Source organism: Lepisosteus platostomus, chromosome 11 (genome assembly GCF_059453375.1).
Source record: "Lepisosteus platostomus isolate fLepPlt1 chromosome 11, fLepPlt1.hap1, whole genome shotgun sequence".
Lineage (NCBI taxonomy): Eukaryota > Metazoa > Chordata > Actinopteri > Semionotiformes > Lepisosteidae > Lepisosteus > Lepisosteus platostomus.
Genome location: NC_142621.1, coordinates 23255923 through 23275463, shown reverse-complemented (window position 1 = coordinate 23275463; position 19541 = coordinate 23255923). Strand labels below are relative to the sequence as shown.

General features: G+C 34.3%; 1 protein-coding gene across 1 annotated transcript in view; it reads left to right on the top strand.

Moving 5' to 3' along the window:
- LOC148652203 (vitellogenin-like) overlaps nucleotides 1–18557 on the top strand; it is a 37033-nt gene extending 18476 nt beyond the window's left edge. Inside the window, exons 14-34 of the mRNA XM_088598892.1 lie at nucleotides 236–360; nucleotides 446–541; nucleotides 888–1007; nucleotides 1361–1550; nucleotides 2498–2585; nucleotides 2922–3107; nucleotides 3888–4032; nucleotides 4333–4555; nucleotides 5547–5656; nucleotides 5868–6122; nucleotides 6212–6274; nucleotides 6454–6669; nucleotides 8712–8854; nucleotides 10817–10955; nucleotides 12296–12410; nucleotides 13344–13524; nucleotides 13960–14057; nucleotides 15797–15891; nucleotides 15988–16147; nucleotides 16946–17107; nucleotides 18300–18557. Coding sequence (XP_088455018.1) covers nucleotides 236–360; nucleotides 446–541; nucleotides 888–1007; nucleotides 1361–1550; nucleotides 2498–2585; nucleotides 2922–3107; nucleotides 3888–4032; nucleotides 4333–4555; nucleotides 5547–5656; nucleotides 5868–6122; nucleotides 6212–6274; nucleotides 6454–6669; nucleotides 8712–8854; nucleotides 10817–10955; nucleotides 12296–12410; nucleotides 13344–13524; nucleotides 13960–14057; nucleotides 15797–15891; nucleotides 15988–16147; nucleotides 16946–17107; nucleotides 18300–18409 — 3020 coding nt within the window. The 3' untranslated portion in view covers nucleotides 18410–18557. The remainder of the gene's footprint in view (nucleotides 1–235; nucleotides 361–445; nucleotides 542–887; nucleotides 1008–1360; nucleotides 1551–2497; nucleotides 2586–2921; nucleotides 3108–3887; nucleotides 4033–4332; nucleotides 4556–5546; nucleotides 5657–5867; nucleotides 6123–6211; nucleotides 6275–6453; nucleotides 6670–8711; nucleotides 8855–10816; nucleotides 10956–12295; nucleotides 12411–13343; nucleotides 13525–13959; nucleotides 14058–15796; nucleotides 15892–15987; nucleotides 16148–16945; nucleotides 17108–18299) is intronic.
- Nucleotides 18558–19541: the final 984 nt, after the last annotated feature.

Below are 19541 nucleotides of genomic sequence, written 5' to 3'. Positions count from 1 at the left end.
AACACTGTGTTTATAACAGGTTAATCTAGTTCTACATCACCCTGTGACCCTGAATGTTATCAGATGTTAATGTTATCAGAATAGAATTTAAATGAATTACCAAAGATACTGTAGTTCTTCATCATCTTCATAATTTGGATGGATTGAATTAGATTCCTCTTACTGCTTATCAAGTTTATTCTAAGGTTTAAGTGCTGAATTAAATCCATTTATTTGCTGTTTGCTGTCTTTTCAGATCCTACCTTGTCAGGTATAGCAGCCGACCTCTATATGATTAATAATGGTGCCAGTTCTCTACCAACGGCTGTTGTGTACCGATTTAAATCCTATTTTATTCAGAGAGTAATACAACCCTTGGAGGTAAGTGTAGATGATTATCTTTAGCCTTTTTACTGCTTTAAATTTTCTTATGTATTTCTAATACTGTGCACTTGCATTTTCATAGATTGGTTTACGTGCTGAAGGAATTCAGGAACTTTTCAACAAAAATCCCCTGCCAATCAATGGCAGACCTGGCAGAATTGAAAATTTTTTACAAATGGTAAGTAGCATTGGATAATGGATCTTAAAAGCTGTAGTATTCAGTCAACAATTGACATGTATAAGGATATAAAGAGAATAAGTTCAGACGCATTATATAATTTAGAATTAAAAAAGAAAACTCTCTGATCACTAAAAAAGGGAAATAATAATCACCAAAGCAAAATTTAAAATTAATCTAACAAAAAGAGAATTCAAGGTGATGTTTATTTTTCAAAGTCAACTGCTTTAATGTTAAGGTTGTAGAACTGTTAACAGGAACATTTGACATATTAAATTAAAACATAAAGTTTTACAGGAAATACAACAATAATCTATTCTTTTTAAAAAAAACCATAAACTATTAGTTGTCTGGATGGAAGGCCATACCAAAAGAAACTCCTCTTGTATCTGGCTATGTGAAGTTTTTTGGCCAAGAGGTATTCTTTGCAGATATCAACAGAAATATGCTATACAACAGCATGCAGGTAAGACTTGCTCTTCAGACCTCTCATTAATTAAGTTTAATTGTGTGAATACACAGATTTTAAAAAGCACAATATGTTCAGTTTTACATCTATATGCAAATATGTTCATGACGTACTGCTGAATTGTTCATTTGAAATAACAGAAGATTAGTTAACCCTGCATTAAATGATTAAGTAGTGCATTTATACTTTATTTATGAATTTTACTTAATCAAAATTGTCTTTCAACAGTTACAAAACAGGAATAAAAATGCACCTTTATAATGCCAGATGTTATTGAAAATACTTCAGGCATATAAAGAATTATCTTTAAAATGGACTAATAGGAAATCTACAATTTGCTTTTTTCATAGACCCTTAGCACAATGGCAGGGAAACAAAATAATAAATTGAAAATAATTGAAGATCTTCAAAATGGCATGGCACTTCATTGGACCAAGCCATATTTGATATTTGAAACACGCTATATACAATCCACTAGCCTTGGTCTCCCAGCTGAAATTAGCAAGTATTACTCTTCTATGATGGGAATATTCATTAATGGTAAGTACAGTATTAGTGTTTAGATCTGATGCACTTACTTTTATGTAGCTTATGGCTTACGTAACCCTGGTTGATAACCATCTAGTTTATAATTTAAATAATTCCAATAGTTTCCATTATTATTTTTTAATATCAGACATACATTTCAGAATTTTAATAATAATTGTCTTTAAAGGCAGTGGAAATAAAAATATTTTTAAATGAAATACTGTACTTTAGGGACAATATGGTCAACAACAGAATATTGTGATTTGAAGAAAAAGGGCAGAGGTGATAAAATAGTGCAACACAGTAAGACCTTGTTTAAAGTTAGTTTGTAATGATTTGAGCAAAGTTTTTTGCCCTTCCTTTTACAAACAAACAAAGATAACAATGCTTGCAATTCTGTATAGAGATATTCACAACTGGCTTTTACAACAGATATTTTAGCACTGTTCATCTTGTTAACACACACTTCATATGGAAAAGCTCTGTAGGCATATCTAATCCAGGGATCTAGAACAATTTCAGGGAATTAGTTTTTGTTTCCTGCTTCCAAGGAAAACATACTTCGTTGCCAAAAGGTCCAGACTTGCTTGCAATGGAGAATCATAATCACTTAATCCCTGTCACACCAATATTATATTACACTACACAGCCCTCTCATACCCTTTGACCCAAGCAGATTGGACAGCACTGTTTACCTCATTGCTTCTCACACCACCAGGCAGCTTGGGTGCCACTGTAATCTCAAGTGACCTGGAAAACATTCCTTTTCCTAAACTGCATTTTCTCTGGTAGATAACATATTAAATGTAACATTTTAATTTCTAACAGATGTGATATTCTTATTTTTTAATTTTATAGAAATACAGCTGATGAATAGTCCAGTTTTGAAATTACAAAGTTATTTTTTTAAAGATAAGACATATCTGGTAATTAGATGTCTATCACTATGTGTTTTGCAGCCAAAGCTAATTTTGATCCAGTCCCTTCAAATCACTTAGGCCAGCTAATGAACTCAAACATAGACCTACAAGCAGATGGCAGCATCAGGTAAAATAAAATAAAGTCAGTCAAGATTCTTCCATTTTCCAATCCCCTCTTTAATTACCATCATGCTTATTGTTCAATCATATATTTATATACTGGAAGACCAGAAAAACACAACTAATAAGTATTGGAATCAATAGAAGTTATTGTATTTTTGAGTATTCTACATATAGGGTAATAAACTAATTATATATATACACTGTATACAGTATAGCTATTATTCAGTGATATTATATTTATGCTTCAACATACTCTATACCCCAAAATATTACATTTTTCCCCAAAGAAAATGGTTTAAGCAATGCGGCAATATCTATTATTTTCTGCTTTGTGTTGCAGCATAATCAAAGATTTTAGTTGTTTTCATGGAATTAACACTGACATTGTGCAGGCTGCTCTTCAATTTGATGGAAAAGCAAATGTAGTCTTACCATTTAAAGTGAAAATCAAAATGAATATAAAGGAAGGGAAGTTTCAGATTGACATGCCTCCATGCCAAAGGGAAAATGAAATAATGTCAGTCAGGTACAGTATATTGCTCTTACTATTTAAACACTGTAATAAACATGCCATGCAAATAATTCACACATTTATTGATTATAACATGATCTTTAAATACTAAATACTATTTTGTATATAACATGATACATCATCTGAAGGCCCTTTACAATAAAACAGTAATGTGAATACAAATTAATTTTTATAATTTTGGGAAACAAGAAGTAGTTAGAGACTGGAGGTAGCAGGGATCCTTATACACAGTGAATATAATTCCTAGTGAATATCACAAGAATAAAAGTTTAATGTCTAATTTTCTTTAATTTCAACCTTAGCCATGACTAATTTTTGGACATTTGACACACATTAAAATACAACATGTGGGATTCAAAGTTATCCGTGTAATTTGTTTGCAAAAAAATATTATTTTATGACCTCAATGTCAAAATTTTTACTAACGTGATTCAATAATGACAATTAAAATATAAAAATAAAATCCCTTTTTTTCCCTCTTTTTTAAAATAATTTTTCAACACAAACTGGATAAATAACAGCATCTGAAGCTCAATATAAATACAGTATGTCAGCATTTAATCATCAGTATATTCATATAAGTATTTAAAAAATAATGTAATAGTTCATTCAATGAAAATGTGCAGTTACACTGTCACCACATGCATAATATATACTTGTAAAATTAAATGTTCTTTTGAAATGCATACTTCTTCCATTTACACAGTAAACGTCTTCCATAAAGCACTGTATAACTCAGTATAACTATTTACTATTTCTTATTGAAAACTGCAGCTCTCAGGTGTTTGCTATCTCAAGGAATAGAGAGGACCTCTCTGCTTCAAAAAAGACACCAGTTGTTGTGGTACCTGACACCAGGGAATCTGAAAGGCACAACGCATCCTCAAATGAAGCATCTAGGAAACCTAAAAAAAATGTGGTTTGCTTTTACCTTTGTTGTAGCAAATTATTAAGATTTTCAAAATGATTGCAGGGACAAATTTAACAACATTGTACCATATTTTATATTCTAAAGACAAAAACAAATTCTACATCTAAATAATCATTTCAGATACTGTATAAAATAATAAATGGAGATTAGCAATAATGCAATAAAATCAAGAAATCATGTTTTTACTATCTTCCTTCAGAACATTTAATTACATAATCCTTGTGTATCTGTTTGATTTTAATAAATAGTTGAATCATGTCAGAATGTATCTTTTCTTCTTCCAAACAGAAAGAAATTACCTCTACAAATCTTCAACTGAAATCAGGAGACAATGTGTACTGGACAGATTTCGCTCAGATGTACAGAGAAGAAGCACACTTGTGTGTTAAAACAAATACCTTTGGGATGGAAGTCTGTCTAGAAACAAAAGCAAGAAATGCATTCTTTCTTAATAGGTGTCCCTTTTATTATTTATTAGGAGAAAACTACATTAAATTAAAACTTAAACCAGGTACATTTCAATGCGAATAATTAAGATCTGTATAGAAAGTGTTGAAATTCATGTAAAAACAATGAAAACATAAATCTTCATAAAATACTGTCTAGGATCTTTGACAAATTTTGGTCAAGGTACAATGTTAAAACATTTTCATTCATTATACTGTGATACCTGTAAAGGAGATTTATTTCAACATTAGGGTCATTTACCAGGGTCATTTAAATGCATTGGAAACCATAATATTGAGCTTTGTCTAGCTGTGTGCTTCACCTTGTGTATATAGAATGATCCAGTACTCTTATTTACTTTTATTTTCTAGTGCAGTATGTCATTTTTCTTCTCATCCCAGAGTTTGTATAGTATTCCATACAGGTATGATTGTGTTAAAATATAAACCTATGGAGGCCAGACATGAATGTGGATGCAGTCTGAAATCTTCATTTAAAAAGCTGCAAGGGGGTAGAAAAGGACAATTCTAACACATCTTCACGACCCAGTCCTCAGAGTATAGACAGTACAACAGCACTGAAAATCTCTTTTGGGGATGCTGATGTGAGAATTTGTAACTGTGGTCATGTTGGTTATTGGAACACTACTTTGGCCAAGTGAGCAACTTCAACTGTTCCATCAGAGAGAAAGAGAATATGAACTGTTACTAAGACATTCATTAAGAAGCAGTTTATGTTTACACAAATGTTTATTTTGGCCCCCAAGCCATTATTTATCTTTATTTAGTTATTGCTTTAATATTTAACATTCCAGTCATAGACTTATTTTGTCGAATTAGTTTCTATTTTACAGTTTCCATGCCTCATTCATTCATTTGTCTCCAAACCTTGATAAAATGTGAAAATATTGTCAATTCAAATCAATTGCTACTTATAGCAAGGTTTGGATATATCAATGTAAATACAGTTGTAAATTATTCATCTTTATTTTGAACACACAGAAATATATTTTTGAGATACTGTAAAGTAATTATTTATGCTATGATTTTATGCAGCCCCAACAGATGGTACTATTCAGAAGATCAGTATCAAAATGAATGTAGGATCAGATCAAGAATCACAAAGGTTAAATCAGATGATGATAGATGCCCTCAACAGTATAAAGGTATGAATTTTTAAATATAGTCAGTGAAAGTTCTAGTTTTCATGAACAATTATGAAAGAACAGCATAAAAAGTAAAAATAGTCCTGGAACTAAAGCACATCATATTTTATTTTAATTTTCTGTTAAATTAGATTAGATTACATTTGACAAAATCTTAGGAAAACATAACTATAATACATTTTAACATATTTTTCTTGATGTGACATAATAGAAACAATCATCCAATTCCACAAGGAGCATCAGTTCTTCATCTAGTTCTTCTGGTAGCAGTGAATCATACCAAAAAGAACAATATGGCCATAAAAGCAGACAATGGCACAGAAAAAATCCCTCTGTGTCCAGCTCCTCCAGTTCATCCACATGGGAGCCAAGACATGGTCAGAAAAGACCACATTGGAGCAAAAGCAGAGTCCTGCGTACTGACAGAAACAGCACAGGGTCTTCAAGCTCCTCCTCACAGGAATCAGTATGTAACTCACTTGCCATACTTTTTTTCCAACCAGGTGAGCTCATCTTTCAATAGTCAAACCAATACCACTCTTTATATAATTACAGGAAAGGTCTGATCCTGATGTATATGATGATGATGATTTACTCCAGCTATCCAGGTCTGAGGAGGTAATAATTGTTTGATTAATCACTTGTATCTGTTTTTATTTTTCCTGTGTTTTAGCGTGGTAAGTTTTAGAATCTATAAATTAAAATAATTGAGTTACTGGATTTTAGAGGTGGATGGTCTGAAAATATTTTGATGAAGCGGGACGGCAGATCAGTATAAAATAGTCTCTCTTTTGCAGTCAAGAGTGTTTGGGAAGTCATCACAGCCCACAGTTACTTTCCAGGCTGTTGTAGTAAGGAGTAATGCCAAGCAAGAAGGCTATGTAGCCACTGCTTGTATCTCCCACACTACAACAAAAGATGAAATGAAACTACTGATTTCTGATGTCAACAAAGAAAGCAAATGGAAGATGTCCACAGATGCTGTAATGGATATGGATCCCTTGAGAACAAAGGTAATATCAATTTATATAATTATTTATATTCCATTATTTCTGAGTTCCACAAAGTAGAGGAGATTAAGGACATTAATTATATTTCTATTATAACATATATCCATCCATCCATTTTCTAACCATTTCTTCCAGTTCAGGATTGCAGGGGTGCCAGAGCCTATCCAGCAAGCAACAGGTGCAAGGCAGGGTACACACTGGTTGAGACTTTGGTCCTTCGTAGGACAGACACACAGACACACACTCACTCATTCACACCTAGGGCCATTTTTCCCAGAAACCAATTAACTTAAGAGTATGTTTTTTGACCATGGAAGGAAACCAGAGCACCCAGAGGAAACACACGTGAACAAGGGAGGAACATACAGAATCGACTAAGAGAGCAGTGCTGCATTACATGTGGGTTGGCAGAAGCTTGCAGTTTCCTGTTGCCATGAGAAACTAACATTCGCAATAGCATTTAGACTCCGGCTGACTCCATGTGAATGAGGTCAGGCCATTTGTTCTTTCAACTAGCTGCCTTTCAATCAGGCAGCGAATCATCCAATCAATCTTCTACTTAATCAGGTGGGTAGCTGCGTCAGCATGCGTAGGCTGCAAAGGAACAAGTAATAGGTTTATTCCATGCTGAAAAAAAGAAGAAAGAGAACACAACGTTTCGGCCGTGGAGCCTTCTTCAGGTGTGAGAGAGACAGGGCAGTAGGCAAAGGTAAAGTAGCAGGAGAACAAAGGTTGGGAGGGAGGAGGAGTGAGAGGCGGGAGCAGGGGACAGAAAGAGAGGCCAATCAAGAGGTGTGAAGTCAGAATGGGTGCAGAGAGGTGTGAAATGAAACTTCCAATGAATGGAGAAAATTTAAAAGAACAGTAGTCTGTCGTTAAGGGAAGGGAGAATGTGTGATCCTAGCTGCAGAATAATTTTAGTTTTGGTGGTCTTTCTGATGTATGAGTTCGGAAAACCGTCTTTGAGAACACAGACGGAGAGATTAGAGTGGTCGTGGCCGTCAGAGGTGAAATGAGAAACAATGGGCTTGGAGAGATCTTTAATCTTCACAGCCCTGACGTGTTCTCTGAAGCGGTCTCCGAGTCTCCTTCCTGTTTCTCCAATGTAGATGGCTGGACATTTACTGCAAGAGATTTAAGGTTTTTGTCTCTGCTAGATCTGTACTACAACATTGAGCTCCATAGAGCCATAAGACACTCTGCTTTCAGTCTCTGATCGCAGCAACCTAAGTTCCAAAGTGGCAATTCAGCGGCTATTCACACTTTTTTCTGGCAGCTCCCAGCCAGCTGGCCCCACTGACTTTAATCCTTCTGTCCATCTGCCTTTAACCAGCTATCTCACTGCCTTCATCCCACTGGTTTCGCTGTCTTCACTCAGTACCCCCATTGTCAAGCAACCTGGGCAGCCCTCCTGCTAGCCTCACTGCCCTCAATCCAGACAGCCCTCACCCAGCTTTCTGCCAGCCATCAAACCCTGATATCCAGCCTGCCAGCTCATCCCTCCACTAAGTCTTAATGCCTCCTCAGATCCCCCTAATCTCCTGGAGATGCACAAAGTCCTGCACTTGGGTTTCAGTCTGTCAGTTCTCCACAATGCTGCTACGCAGTACTAGCATCATAACACCTGGGAATTAAACCCAGGGCTCCTATCTCAGGAATGCTAACCACTGCATCACTGTGCCCCCAATATATTTTACTATTGCTATATTATATATTATAATTATATTAAGTGTAGTTAATATTATAACTGAAAAAATGTTATTTATTTAGTTAATTAAAATAATAAAATTTAATTCAGTACTATTCATAAGGAGTCTTATTCTAAATTACTCAGGTGCCAACCGTGTAAGATTCTGATCTGCCATATTGTTTTAGAATCATGATACATGGAACTATAATTAAATCAGCTAAAAAGCCCTTCTTTTAGTTGTCTGAATTATAATATGTAAGTACAGTGTCTTTTTCATGTTAAAACATTTGTAAATACATATTAAATACCAAATGAAGCAGGTACACTTTAAAGGCTTTTGTTTCTTTTTTAACAGGTGCAAGTTAGATGGGGAGACCATTGGAAATACAAATTTGCTGGTGAGGCTAGATATGTGGAAAAATGTGGATCTTATCCTTCTGTAAAGGCCACGTTACAGTGGGAGAAAGTGCCAAGATTCATGAAGACATTTGGAGAAAAGTAGGATGCTTTACAATAGAATTAAACATTATACATTTGAATTATACATTATAGAATTGTACATTTCAGATAACGTGTTTCTGCACTAAGCCATGATGTCCAATGGCCTGTTTGAAGTATACAGTATTGTTTCCACCAACTTCACCACACAAAAATAGGCAGTCTCTACCCAAATTGCTTTTTTGACTGAAAACCTATTAATGGTGATCAATTTACAATTACCTAGACAGAAGGGGGAATTAAAATGTATCAGACATTTACACATTTAGCTTTTTTATTTCTATAGATGTCTAGCTGTGCAGATAGAACACCGAAAAAAAAAAGGTACTGATATAGGGTGGGGACAAAATATAAAATATAAAAATATGGGCCAACCAAAAAAAACAAATAAATGACATAAACTGGGATTAAAAACAAGTCTGAAGCAAAAACAAGAAGACAGGATTTGAATAGGGACCAACTGTACTTGAAAGTTCACATTTTGTTACTGCAATCTATAATGCTGACACATAGTTTAATTCTTGTCAAGCAGGATCACGATGTGACAATAGTTTGCATTCTCTCACCTCTGAGGGAAAGTTGTATTACATGCCACTCTTGACAATAACATGCTTAAGGTAATAGCCTCTTTCAGTTTCAAAAGAAAGATGACACACCTACAATGCCTTGCAAAGTATTCACCCCCTTCCAATATTATCACATTTTCTTGACAGTTGGTGTACATTATACACATTTAATAATAATAATAATAATAATAATAACTTTATTTTATATAGCGCCTTTAAAGGTGGCTTCTCAATGCGCTTTACAGGATGACAATAACAATAAATAAGAAGACTACAACAATAAATAAGAAGATTTCACAAGATAAGACACAATTACAATTACAACAATACAACAATAACAATAGAGGAGACCGTGGAAGGTGGTACTAAGAAGAGCAGAGGGGTGAAGAATGGAACCAGTTAAGTAAAGGCTTTTCTGAAGAAGAAGGTTTTGAGTCTGGATTTGAAGGAGTTTAGAGAAGGTGACTCTCTGATATCCTTGGGCAAAGAGTTCCAGAGCTTGGGGGCATAGCAGGAGAAGGCCCTGTCGCCCATACAATGTAGGCGGGCTTGGGGGACAGTAAGGAGGGCAGAATTTGAAGAGCAGAGGTTGCGAGGTGGGGAGTAGGGCGATAATGGTTCAGACAGGTATTGATGTGCCAAGCCATGTAAAGCCTTATAGGTGAGCATGAGGATTTTAAAGTCTATGTGGAATTTGACCGGAAGCCAGTGCAAGGACTCCAAGATAGGAGTAATGTGAACACTTGCACTAGACCTGGTCAGGATTCTGGCTGCTGAATTTTGGACATACTGCAGTTTGTTCAGAGTAGATTTAGATACCCCAGCGAGTAGAGCATTGCAGTAGTCAATTCGAGAGAAGACAAATATGTTGATCAGCTTTTCAGCCACAGTTAATGATACTAAGGTGAAAAAAAGATGTTTTGACAGTATGCTGTACATGTGGGTCGAATGTTAAACCAGAATCGAATATAACCCCAAGGGGGTTATATTATATTTACAGTAAGTGAATCTATTTTAAATCTACCTAGAAAGCTGAACTGAACACTGCTTTCATGTATGGAGTAATGAATTAGCCTCAAGGTAATACCTACACATTATTTTGCAGTTCATAAAATGGAATGTCATTGGAAGTGGGTGAATACTTTTGCAAGACACAATATAGTACAGGAACAAATAAAGTTTTATTCTATGCTGGAAAGAGAAGAAAAAAAAACACAACTTGTTCCTTTGTAACCTACGCATGCTGAAGCAGCTACCTATTTGAACATTTTGTTTATATATATTTATTCTATATTGTTAGATATACTTGCTCTTTCAAGATAATCTTTAGTAACCTTTGGTCAAAGGTCTTATCTAATAGCTTTAATTCTAATTTCTGCTTCTATTACCCATTCAGGGTACATGAATACCTGCCAGGTATAGCCCTTCTTCTGCAGTGTTATCAGAAACAACAGCGGAATCCCTCACATCAAGTTTCTGTAACTCTCATGCCTACATCCTCAGCAATGTTTGATGTTATCCTGAAAACTCCTAGGGTAGGAATATTTTTAATTAATTCTAGTTTTTTAATAGATTGATAATAATTTAAATAAACAATGTTAAACTAGCATTCTTAACGAATGAAGCTTAATGTTTATTTTCATTCATAGCTATAGTTTCATAGTTTTTCAGTTTGTCTCATCACATTGTTTAATCCTCATATAGGCCATACAGTAATATTGAGAGTGACTGAAGCCTTCATACTAGCAAAAACATAAAGCACTTAGTTTGGCACCATCTGACTTAATTCACTTAATTATGCAATACTGCATACTGTATATAAGTACAAATGAGGGATTACAAAAAAGGTGAAAATCAGGATTTAACTGAGTGGTTTAGCCAATAAGCGAAATAAATATTCATAACCCCCAACTTGTAAGTTATTTCTCAAACAAACTTTATCTAAAATCTAAAATACACTTCTCAGTCATCTAAAGGTGTAACAAAATAAAGTGTGATATATTGTGGTCCCTGAATTTAGGGTCCTGGAGAATAGCAATCTGAGCAATCTCCAAACACAGGGTGTTGGAGCAGCCTTAGGAACCCTGAGATGGAGCTAGGCTCAATTGGGGGGAAAGAGAGAAATGGGTTCAGGCGAACTGGTTGATTGATGAAGGCAGGTTTGAATAATTGAAAAATAGATAAAGTGATAACAATTAGTGCCAGGAAGAGTTAGTAACTGCCTTTTAAAAAGCAGAGAAGAAAAAAAAAACTGTCCACCTTAAGGCTAGTACTCCCAGTCAAAAATGACAGTCTCCCTGAAGGCAGTAGGAGGGTATAGGAGAGTTGATGCCAGTAGGCGACTGCAGGAGTGATGATAGACTAGCTAGCAGCAATATAGAAAGAAAAACTATAAACACTCCTCCTTGAGGCTAATTCTCCCAGCCAAAATAACTGGCTCCCTGATGGCAATAGTGGGGCTGGTGAGTTAGTGCTGATAAGGTGACTGTGGGAATAGGACAAAAATAACAAGGTGAGAACAAATCTTGTGATCAGGAAAAATGCAACAGGGGATAAAAATTCCTGCGCATTCACAGTTCCCGGTTGAAAGGCTTTAAAAAAAGAGAAAAATCTAGCAAACAGAAAAAAAATAACAGGAGAAAAAATCCCAGCTCATTCAGAGCTCATGGCCGAAAGGCTTGAGGTGCTGCTCATTGTAGCAGTGCAGTTGACACTTTTACGGTAGTTCATTAAATGTAGCTCACTGTTTGTTTGAATGTTAAAGAGAGCTCACACTCCACTGTTAGATAACTCAATATTATGTTCGGGATCCCTGACCTGATATGAGTGATTTTATTTCATATTTTAGTTTGTTTATGTATTCATCTCTTTTCAGTTAACTGTGTATGGATACACTATTCCTCTCCCATTTGAAATTCCTACACACCGACGGTCCAAAGAAGAAATTGACCTAAATCCTTCTGGGTGCACAGATGTTGATGAAAATAAGGGTAAATATTGTATGCTTTCTTAGAATATTAGCCATATTTATATTTTAATAATTTATATTATTAGAACTATAATATAGTTATATTTATATATTAGAACTATAGTTCTAATAATTAGAATCAATTTAAATAACTCCTTATCCAATTCAGGATCACGGAGTCCTGGAGCCTATCCTGGGATGTACTGGGTGCAAGTGGGATACACCATGGATTGGATGCCAGTCCATCACAGACACTATGTACTGTATAAGGGTACAATCAGACACAGACTCATACACACTTACACAAGGCCAATTTTTTTTACAGAGGCCAATTTAAACTTCCAGCATGTCTTTGCAGTGCAAGAGTAAACTAGAGTACCCACAGGAAACCCATGTGAACACGGGCAGATAGCATCCTAGGAATCAAAGCTAATCACTTTGCCACTGTGCTACCCACACATTTTATGGTAATTAACAGCAATGAATAAATGTCAGTGTATCATTTTTTGGCAGGTGTGGAAAATCATAACTCTTGGGCGTTATCTTTGTAGGTGCTAGATTTCAGTGTTCTAAAATACAATATTATCCTCTATATATAACACCAATACCAAATTCCTTTCTTTACGATGTTAAATGTTTTCAGCATCTATATACCAAACTATGCAGTGTATAAAACTGAGTAAAAATAACCACTGTCAAGGTGTTAAATTATTTTGCATTTTTCTCTTAACCTCACCATAGCCTTTGCAAAAACTATTGTACTCAGCTTGTTCCACTTAGTTTCCCCTAATGGACTTGATTTAATTCTTCATTCAAATGGGTTTACCTAAGCCAAATATCTATCAAGGAGAATCAACCTTAATGTTGATCAACAAGTTACAAAAATCTGCATTTTAAAGATCGGTGAGACAAAAAGTCACTGGAATACTGAGTGAATTCCATTTTTTTTTTTCAGATGAGTGCTCTGTTACTGGAAATAACTTTAAAACCTTTAACAACATCAAGTTTACCTCACTGCTGCCAAAAGCTTGTTACCACGTTTTAGCCCAGGATTGCACCAATGACCTCAAATTTCTGGTGCTGATGAAACAAGAAACACCCAACAAGAAAGAAGTTAATATCAGAACACCTTTCGGGTATGAACAAATTAAAGCAAATTTGATTTAAAAGTACAATAAAAATAAGAAAAAACTTTGTAAAATAATATATTTAAGAATTATATTTTAAGACATTAATTTGTTGCTATTTTTACAGCTCTGATAATCTGTATTTGATGCTCAGCTATACCTATCTATAGCTGATATTACCCTCATGTACTATATATTGCAATTTTTGCGCCTTGGAAAATAAGGAGAACCAGTGCTTTACAGAAAAAAATTGAAAAATCAACTGAATTGTAAATATTATGTATTATTATGTAAAAAATCCTGTATTGAATGTATAACAAAATAACTACTTTTATCAGTGAAAATAATTTTAACATGTTTTTGACAGTTTTATTATATGCTAATGTTACATTCTTACATGCAAGGTTGAGTGATGTTTACCCTCCATTAACCATTTGTTTCCAGATCTCTAAATATCTACCATAAAGGTGCAGGGGATCTTGTACTGACACTGAATGACTCTCCAACCCTGTTGGCAACCTTGCCATTGAAAGACTCATCAGGTATGTGCATTTTTTAGCAGGTTAAAAAACATGGTTTTATATGGTTTTATACATTACATTCTTGCTAAAAGCTGTTGAACAGATGACAAGGTGGAAAACAAAGTGTGCATATGCATTCATATTATGATTGGTTTTTTTTTTACAAAATGGGAAATCTATATGAAAAAGAAATGCTTATTTGAAATGGATATTTCACTCAGGTGTTTACTAATGAAACAATCAACAATATGCATCAAGTTAAAGAAACATCAAGTTCTACTTCTTGTTCTTTTTCTTCTTCTTCATACTGTATCTTATTATATATAGTAAGTCAGTATGTGTCAAAAGAACTAGAAGCATTTAATATACAGTAAATAACCCTTCAGGGCCAGATGGTATTCTACCAGTAGTAGAGAATGTTATTCGTAAACTGTTAGCAACATCCTCCCAACAATTAATCAAACAAGGGCTATCCCTTTTGATTACAAAATACTAATGTAGTGCCAATTCATAAAGACAGAACCAATTATCGAACAATACGTCTTACTTCTCTTATATGTAAGGTCTAATTATTGTATTGGAAACAATAATCACAGCTATAATAGAGGATCATCTATATGGAAATAGGATTCTAAGCCATAGTCAGAATGGATTTAGAATAAGTACTGTTGTTTCAGTTATTTTTAAAAAGTAACAGTAAAAGTAATAATGTACAAACATAAATATTTACTATGATACAGTATAATTAAATTCTCAGAAAGCTTCTTATAAAGATCCTCATAAAAATGAATTCTTATGTTGGAGGTAATGAAATGCTTGTATGTTGGGATTAAGAAATGGTTAGGCATAGAAAACAGTATAAATAATGTTCCAGTTGGGGGTGATCTATTTAATGGTGTACCACAGGGTATTATCCTCACCCTAATGAAAAGTATATCAATAATTTAGATTCTGTCATTGTAAACCAATTGCATTTGCAGTTATGTTTTGTACAAAATACAAAATTAGGAGAATAGATACATATTCACATAGCAAAAACATAAACTCAGAATATAAAATGGAAAACAAAGAGCTTGCAAGAGCTACTGAGATGTGAAAGACTAAGGTGTACGTTAACATTTTCTAGAAACATGTAACAATGTAAAGATTAGAGTTTAAAAGCATAGAATTTAAGATACAAAATGGTTATGGGCATTCTGTCATACTGCGCACTTGTAAGACTGTAAATTTAGAATATTTTATACAATTTTGTGCACTATAATACAAAAATTATATTGCTGATTTGTAATCAGTTCAGTGAAGAGCAACCAGCTATATTTCTATACTCAAAACAAATGGTCGTAAATGGACAAAAAAAAAGAAATACATCTCAGAAAGAAAAGTTTAGAAAGTGACCTGATTCAGTTATTTAGAATCCTCCAAAGCATTTACAAAATTAATCCATGGAATTCAGAATTAACAATGAAACATAAACAGGAGAATGAGAATGAAAACAAAGGGAGAGTATATCTAAAGCTAAGAGGAGGTGCAATTCCTCTTTATAAAAGAATGGTGGGACTGTGGAGCAAGCTACCCAGCCATGTTGTTGAAGCTGATAACCTGGCTTCATTCAATAAATGGCTAAATGCAATATTCACATCAATTGGTTACTTAAAAACAAATAAGCTAGATGAAACAAATGGCCTCCTCCCCTTTTCAAACCCGATTTTCTAACTTTCTAATGTGATAGCAACATAACATGTTTTACTTATTTTTAACAGGTACTTTACTTATCAGCAAACATGGAGATGGTATCTTGGTACAAGCACCAACACTTGGACTTGGAAGTTTATATTTTAGTGGAGAATCAGTGAAGGTGACTTTTTATCTTTTACTGCTATCTGATATTTAGATTTTTGCTTAGAATGGCTCTTGCTAATGTTGCTGTAATTTTGCTTTTGCTACATTTCAGGTTGAGATTGAGTCCTGGATGAGAGGAAAAATGTGTGGCATGTGTGGAAAAGCTGATGGAGAAAAAAAGACTGAATTTAGAATGCCCAGTTGGAACACAGCCATGAATCCAAGCAGTTTTGTTCATTCCTGGATTCTGCAAGGAGAAATCTGTTCAGATGGTAAAAATTTCTCAAACAATACAGATATACTGATAAATAATTAACATAAATAGATTAATAAAATACATTGATTCATTTGTAATTCATATATTTGTTGTTTGAACAACATTTTGTAAACATTTTTTTAGTATTTATTTGTTTGAGTGTTTGAGTGGGATTTCCTAAGAACTAAGTTTTCCATAGCACTTAAAAATATATTTCTCATTGATTTAACAGATGTACAGTATACTGTTGCATTACACAGTTGTGCTTTTAAAACTTTAATTGTGGAAACAAGTTATTCTATACAATTATAAAGGTACCAACAATGCATGTTAATGATAATGTCTAAAATGTCTAAAATACGTAAACTGGCAGTATTTTTTAGGAACGACTAATAGCTTTATTCCATGCCAAAAAGAGAAGAAAGAAAACACAAACGTTTCGGCCGTGGAGCCTCATTCAGTTGTCACATCATCAGTGTGGATTCTTACATGAATTAAATATTCAATATCAGCAAAGCTAACAAGATGTTAAAAATCTGTTTCTAGATTATAGAATAATGTAACAAATGTATTGCAAGATATTGTACACAATTTTGAAGTTAATATATTATAAAGATTGTTATAGTAGTCCAATAGGGAAACTTTTCAGAAAATCTAATTGAAAAGAATTTTTCAAGAATGCTATATAATGTTTCTGTTGATGGTGTTATTTAATATTTTAAAACATTAAATTACAGTATCAACAGAAAAAAAAATTATGCAGTGTAGTTTTGTCTGTGAAACTATACATTAACTGTTTAACATCTTGCTTCAGTTTGTAAATTGCAACATCAGACTGTAAAGCTGGAGAAACATGTCAGCTTGATGGGAAAAGAATCAAACTGCTACACAGTGGAGCCAGTCCTGAGGTGCAGACCAGGATGTTCAGCATCTGACACAGTCCACATCTCGGTTCAATTTCACTGTGTTCCCCTGGGTAGGCTTGAGTTTTACAATGGTTTTTCATTTTCAATTTCACATTAAAAATGGCTGACTATCACATGTGGATAGTGTGTAGAAGTTCGATTTTCCTGTAAAATGGGAAATAATGCGTTAGGAAAATGCTAGATATGCTCTCACGAATTACTGTAAATGTATAGGAAAATCCTTTGTTAAGTAATAAGTAATATAAAGTGCAAGTTTCAAATGTGTAGGACACCAAAAGCTCCTAATGGTTCAACCAACTCGACTGAAGCTCTTTGGTCCAGACATCATCTGAACTCGGATGATGTTACTACTCAAGTTGTGACCAGGATTCCCCAAGTGCACAATTGGCAGAGCATTGGCAAGAATAGGGATGGGAATCATTATCCAGGGCAACAAAAAAAGTCTAAATATGAGTGGTTTGATGAATATAAGGGGTAAAAGTTTCCTGCCTTTCTTAATTCTTTCCAGATTAGGGAACATTTCCAAGTTGGGTGGATAAGAAAAACCCTGCATAAGGCACTAGATAGTTATAAACAATTTCATTTACTTCATACCCAAAGCATATTTACATATGTATGTATTTGGTCTTTTATTGGATTGTAGCTTTTGTTTAAGAAGTATTTAAGTATTCAAGAAAACACAAAATATGGATGCCAATTTAATTAAAAGTGGGCAAAAATATAATTAAGCAAAAATTTAAGTGGGCAAAAAAACTCACTGTCCATTGATATATATATATAATTGTTTCTCATTCAGTTCCTAGATAATTAAAAAACACCTATAGTAGGATATAGAAAAGTTTTTAAAACAGTAAAGACACAGAAATAATTACTTTAATCAATATCATGTAAATACAATTATACTGTACAAAACATTCATTGAATGGTGTAACTAAATGGCCTAGAGATAAATATGATCAAATTGTTCTACAGTAGATAATCAGTTTTGGACAATGCAATTGTTGGACTGAGACACGTTTAGTACTTGACAATGATAGTTATTATAGTAAAATATTTACAACTCATAAAGTGCTGAACAGCCCAGTACTAATTAGATATAAAATCTCTATGCAGTAAAACTTTTAAAATCATATATTGTCATTTAATTTTGTGACAGAGATTTCATTATTTCATAACCATTTCAGAACTATTGAAAGTATAGGTTTTCTTTAAACCAACTAACGACTCAAATTGATTCTGCAGATCACAACTTGAGCCAAACAGAGATCGTGACCAAATCTGAGCAAATGGAAGGAATGACTGAAGCCCACATTGCCTGCATCTGCAGTGGTACTGAATGTTCTGAAGCCTAAATTGAACATAGGATCATTCCATATAAAACATAAAAAGACAATGAATTGAAAAACAAGCATGCCTACAGAGTGGCCATTAAATACACTATTGCATATCATGTCTGGTCTTTAGGTTGTTTTATCAAATTAAATTGTGTTAATCCATTAATATCCATCCGGTTTTTGACTGCTTCATCCAATTCAAGGTAATAGGGGAGCCAAAGTCTTTCCTGGAAAGCAACAGGTTCACAGTCCCTTGCTGGGCACACACACTCACACGTTTTTGTGGAAAATCAAGATTGCTATTTGGTGCTCTGCCACGGATATAAACAAAGGTCCCAGAAGGTCACTGACATTTCTGTGCATGGTCAGCACAAAAAACTGAGACCTAGCTCTACTTTGAAATCTTACTAAACACAGACAGAATGTTGTGTAAACATAATGCAAATTTTATTCATATGTGGAGCCTTTCATCAATAGCACACTTATGAACTACTAATCTTCCATTTTCTTTCTATTAACAAAACATTGAGCTACAAACATTCTTTTCATATGAGTATGTAACAGATGCCCCTCGATGGTAGCATAGCATGTGGATCTGCACATAAACCCAACCTTATAGAGGGAGATCAAACAGCCCAGGAAACCACACCGATGTTACACTCCCTGTAACTTCCCATTACAACCACTGTAGCAGTGGAAGTTCCTTACCTATTGATTCAATTTAGCTGGTCTTGCTCTTCTTTCTCACCAGTGAGCCAACACAGAAACAACCAAAGCTTATATTTGATAAGTTATAGTCTTTGCCAGAATTCACTCCACTCAAATATACTATAATTTTTAAACAACTGCCTCCCAGTAATCTAACCCTGAAATCTTTTGCACTCACTGTTCCTGTGACTGTGAGGGTCTTGACAGACAAATTCTGATCCCAAAGTGAGTACTTTTATAGGGAGCTGGTGTCCCCAGGTGCAGCCACTTCCCTAATTTCCTCATTAAAATGTGTGGAATGCTTCCCAGGGACTGTTGAAACATTACCCCATTTCCACAGTCCCAGCTCATCAATTCTGCTACAGAGTGATTATCCTACTCCACAGCTGAGCATATTTCCCTACTAATTCACCGTAACAATAATTCAATATTGGCAAACCTT